This window comes from Enhydra lutris, unplaced genomic scaffold (assembly GCF_002288905.1).
Source record: "Enhydra lutris kenyoni isolate GAN:26980312 unplaced genomic scaffold, ASM228890v2 scaffoldscaffold20, whole genome shotgun sequence".
Lineage (NCBI taxonomy): Eukaryota > Metazoa > Chordata > Mammalia > Carnivora > Mustelidae > Enhydra > Enhydra lutris.
The window spans coordinates 20232115-20236865 of NW_019154104.1; the positions used below are offsets into that span (position 1 = coordinate 20232115).

General features: G+C 49.3%; 1 protein-coding gene across 1 annotated transcript; it reads right to left on the minus strand.

Annotated features, from left to right (window-relative positions):
- Positions 1–1295: 1295 nt before the first annotated feature.
- On the minus strand, positions 1296–2567 carry LOC111148742 (acyl-CoA thioesterase 2). Its single transcript, XM_022505533.1, has 2 exons — positions 2111–2567; positions 1296–1541 (listed from the first exon to the last, which is right to left on the minus strand). Exons 1-2 carry the CDS (start codon positions 2565–2567, stop codon positions 1297–1299), a joined length of 702 nt encoding a protein of 233 aa, XP_022361241.1. The 3' UTR covers position 1296.
- Positions 2568–4751: the final 2184 nt, after the last annotated feature.

Here is a 4751-nt window from a genome sequence, read left to right on the forward strand (position 1 = left end):
CTAGTACGCAGGCCTTCCACCAATATTCATGGCGACTGGGTCAAGAGTACACACGGAGACCCATACACCCCACATCTAAGTGTTTAAAAGTTATAAATCAAATCAGCAAACTCTTCGAATATATTCTTGGCTCCCACCTTCATAAATATACCTCCATAAGAGAAAATCTGAAAGCTTGCGAGTCCTTGAAGTTCTGTACTGGGATGTGGCCTGGGGGAAAGCCAGTCCAGTCCTCCATCCCTGGCCCACCTTCCTTCTTTTCCTGTCCCTAGGTCCATCATGCACCTTGAGAGGCCTTGCACACATGTATGTGGACACCCCAGCCTACATGTTTAAGGGCTAGGTGTGTTCTCACTGATAGCTCAGAGAAGAGACATAGGGCCTGGAAGCAGGATCAGTGCTATTTGGCAAAGAATTCTGGGGCTCCAGATCACAATGGCATGGGGTGTGTGTGTCTAAGGGACACGAATTCCAGGTGCATACATTGCCTGGGTCCCTTGGACTCCGCACCCTGTGGAAGGCCAGAGTGTGGCCATCTAAAACAAAAGGCCCAGGACAGAAGCCCCTCTTGCCTAGGTCTAAGGGCAGAACTGATAGCATATACTGGTGTCTTCTTCTTCCCTGGGGCCTTATCTCCTCTAATAAACCAATAATCACAGTTCAAGATCATCTAGGTTTTAGCAACTCTGCTAAGAGACCATTCCCTGGATTCTGGCAGAGTTAGAGTACCCTACAGAGCTGACAGAACATTTTATTACTTAACAGTAGAAGATTTGGGTTTACGTCTATATAGTTGAAGAGTATCTATTCCATTTACAATCATACCAAAATGTTTTGATTATTTTTTCCAGTCTCAGATAAGAACTCTCTAAAAACGTAAAACCATCATCACACTTAACAAAATTAATGATTCCTTAATATCATCAAATATACTCCCTTTTCAAATGTCCTAAAATGTCTCTTAATAGTCAAATGTTTTCCTCTGTACATTGAGAATAGCCTTATAAATGAAAAAGCTGAATCTCAGAGAAAGCAGTTGCCTTATTCAGGATTATAAGGCCGTGTGGTGGTAGACGGAGAATCAGAATTTAAGGTTACTAACATTTTAGTAGAGCCCTTTGAATGATGGTCAAGAATTAAAGGGAACTAAACAGTTGAGTCTTAAGAGATTGGAGAAAGATGGGTAGAAATGAAAAGAATAATCCTAGTAACTTTTGAAGGAACTTTGGCGTCTCACAACATCTTTCTGTGCCCCTGTGTCCTGGTACAGTTTTTGAATCCAGTCCTGTGTCTGCTCTACTCCCTCTCCTCTGCATCCAGGCAAACAGCAGAACCCACCTGTGGATGCTGCAGCATGAAGTTCACAGCTTCTTCAAAGTACTCCAGGTGCATAACATCCAAATGCTCAGGGAGGTCTTCAAATCTGAAGTAAGCCAAAGCAAGCACAGCGAAACCATGTCCAGCCAGGAGGCTGGCCCTATATTCACAAAGGCCACCACCACTTCCAAACAGATCGATGATCCCAGGGAAGGGTCCTGCACCTAGAAAGCACCACAAATCATAAGGAGCGCCCTCTGCCCTTCCCTGCTGCTTGTGTGTACTCTCTCTCTCTCTCAAATAAATAAATAAAATCTTAAAAAAAAAAAAAAAAGAATCACTGACAGACTGTTCATGATGGGAGAAGGTGGTCATCCGTTTGTTTTTTTAGGATTAGGGAGCACTGCCTCTACCTGTGGCGTTTAGCTTCCTTGGAAATTTGATGTGGAAAGAGGCAAAGATCACTCTTGCACAGCGGCATAAATCATTACCTAATACTGGTATCTGAAACACAGCCGCCTGGCTGGCACTTGAAATAAATGCCCTTTCTGAGTATGTTGAATGCACATTTTAGCGTACAGCTAAGGAGTGGTGGTGACTCTAGGAAGTGTCATGAAACTTAAAGAGAAAAACAAACTTCTATCCAGAATCCATGATAGACTCTGAAGTGTGGGGACGAGTTTAGGAAAATTCCCCAATCATGTGGTTCCCCATGTCAACCAAGAGGCCGCCCAGGGCCCCGGGACTTCCCCACCCCGCTTCTCCAGAACAGCCTGGGACCCCGGGCGCTCACCTGGAGGCAGGAAGAGCGTGGCGCGCACCCGGCCCGCGCGCACCGGCTCCCGCCGCACGCCCGGCCGCAGGAAGTCGCGCTCGTGCACCGTCCGGCCCAGCACACGACTCGCGTCGGGCTCGTGGCCGTCGAGCACCTCCAGCTCCACGGCGAAGGGCGTCTGCACGTCCTGTTTCACGAGCCGCACCAGGGGCTTCTCGGGCTCCAGGGCCCAGAACAGCCCCATGGGCTCGAGCCCCACGAAGCTGCCGCCCAGCGCGGGCGCGCGCTCCAGGTCCAGGAGGCCGCCGGCGTCGGCTTCGTACCGCGCGTGGGCCCGAAAGAGCGCGCCCTTCTCGTCGCGCAGGGACGCGCGCAGCGTGACGGGCTGTCGCGGGGCTAGGCCGCGCACGGCGATGCGCACGGGCTCGTCCCAGCTGCAGCGGCCCGCGGGCTCCAGGATCCAGGTCGCAGCCATTCTGATTCCTGCTGAACTGAGGATTGCAGGCTTCCCAGTCACGTGTCCATCCAGGCGTCTCTCCACCTCCCTGGGAAGCAATTGCAGTTGGAACCTTTGCGCGTCGCATGTTGGATGCACGTGGGACACTCTCAGCCGCTGTGTGAGGTCTCCTAGTGTTTGTGCAAATCCAGTAGTGTCTGGTCGGAAGAAAGTAGCTGCTAAATTAAGAGTTCATTATTGATTCTGCAGTATGGTGTAGTAAGTGTGGAATAGAGATACAAAGAAGGCTGAAATGGGGAAAGACTATGGCAGCTCCAAGAATCTGGAGTTGTAGAAAGCATCCCAGGTGATTGTAATTCAGATAGCAGTGGAGAAACAGCCTAATCCTTCCTTTGCCTCAGCTCAGTCCTTTACAGAGCCTTTCCCCCAGAGTCAAGGGTACCAAGGGTGCTTCCAGAGCAGGTAGATGTTGATGGAGTGAGATTTACCTGAATTCCAGTCTGATCCTGCTCCTTAATATCCTGGTGATCCTTACTTAGCAAGATATGTAATTAAGTCCCTGAATTCAGCCTCTTTGTCTGTAAAAGGCATATTGGGATGAATATGTGGGCTACCCTATGTAGAAACACTGCACGGATCAAACTGTATATAGCAAGTGCTCGGTAAGAGTTTTGCTTTTCTTGAGATCTGTTTATTTAGAGAGATCGTGCGTGCATAAGCAGGGGAAGTGGCAGGCAGAGGGAGAGGGAGTAGCATGCTTCTTGGGGAGCAGGGAGCCTGATGCGAGGCTTGAACCCAGAACTTTGGGATCAGGACCCCACCTGAAGGCAGACCCTTAACTGACTGAGTCACCCATGTGCCCCTGGAGTTTTACTGTTTAATTCACAGATCTGGTCACTGACAGTCTCCGTGTTGAGTTGTGTCAGGGTTCTGGCAGGAAACAAGTGGCACTTCCCAACTGTGTAATTTGTGGAGAGTTTCATAAGAGGACTATTTCCAGAGTCATCGGGGGCAAGATTAAAACACAAACAAGGTTGGGTGCAGAACCTTGGGTGCAGAAGGCTCAAGGGCAGAGGGTTGCCTGGCAGGATGGCGTAGCCAGAGTGGTGGGAGGAAGGCAATCCAAGGTGAATTAGGAGGAGTGGGGAGAGAATAAATACCTTGACCTCACTCTTCTCTCGCCCTTTACCTTTTTGTTTTTGTTTTTTTTTAAGATTTTACTTATTTATTTGACAGACAGAGATCACAAGTAGGCAGAAAGACAGGGGACAGGGAAGCAGGCTCCCTGCTGAGCAGAGAGCCCGACCCGATGCGAGGCTTGATCCCAGGACCCTGGGATCATGACCGGAGCTGAAACAGAGGCTTTAACCCACTGAGCCACCCAGGCGCCCCTCGCCCTTCACATTTTTGCCAGTGCCTTTCATTAGCTAAACCCAACCATTCAGCTCAGCCTACTGGTTGGAGCGCACAGAAGATGCCCAGCGAGTGGAAGCTCAACACTTAGTTATAAACTGAACAAAAAGAAGCCAGACTAGGTCCCAGATCTCAGAGTTCAGTGAGTTTCGACCTCTCTACCCCTGAAGTAACTGCTGTGGAGTATTTTAAATATGGGTTGTTTAAAGTGTCACAGGCTGGGGCCCCTGGGTGGCTCAGTTGGTTAAACATCTACCTTCGTCTTGTGTCATGATCCTGGTGCTGGGATCAAGCCCCGGGTTGGTCTCTCTGCTCAGCAGGGTGTTTGCTTCTCCCTCTCCCTCTTGGTGTTCTTTCTCTCTCAAGTAAGTAAATAAATAAATAAAATATTTTTTAAAAAATAAAAAATACAGTGCTGCTGGCTGTGCTCAATCCAGGAACACTCAGCCTGCAAAGAATTTACCTGGCCTGCTGCAGCCACCGGCACAACTGACATCGGCTCTCAGGGCCGCCTGGGTGGCTTAGTAGGTTAAGTGTCTGGCTATTGATTTTGGCCAGGTCGTAATCTTAGGGTTATGAGATTGATCCCCACATCAGGCTCCATGCCGGGTGTGGAGCCTGCTTGAGATTCTCCCTCTCCCTCTGCCACCCACCCAAAGAGAAAGAGAGAGAGAAGGAAAAGAAAGAATTTTTTTTTTAAGATTTTATGTATTTGAGAGACAGAAGGGGAACACAAGCAGGGGGAGTGGGAGAGGGAGAAGCAGGCTTCCTGCTGAGCAGGGATCCCGA

Coding starts and splice junctions, on each gene's coding strand:
- LOC111148742 (XM_022505533.1), bottom strand. CDS start 2,567: ATGGCTGCGACCTGGATCCTGGAGCCCGCGGGCCGCTGCAGCTGGGAC. Junction 1,542..2,110: donor CACGCTCTTCCTGCCTCCAG/GTGAGCGCCCGG, acceptor GGTGCTTTCTAG/GTGCAGGACCCTTCCCTGGG.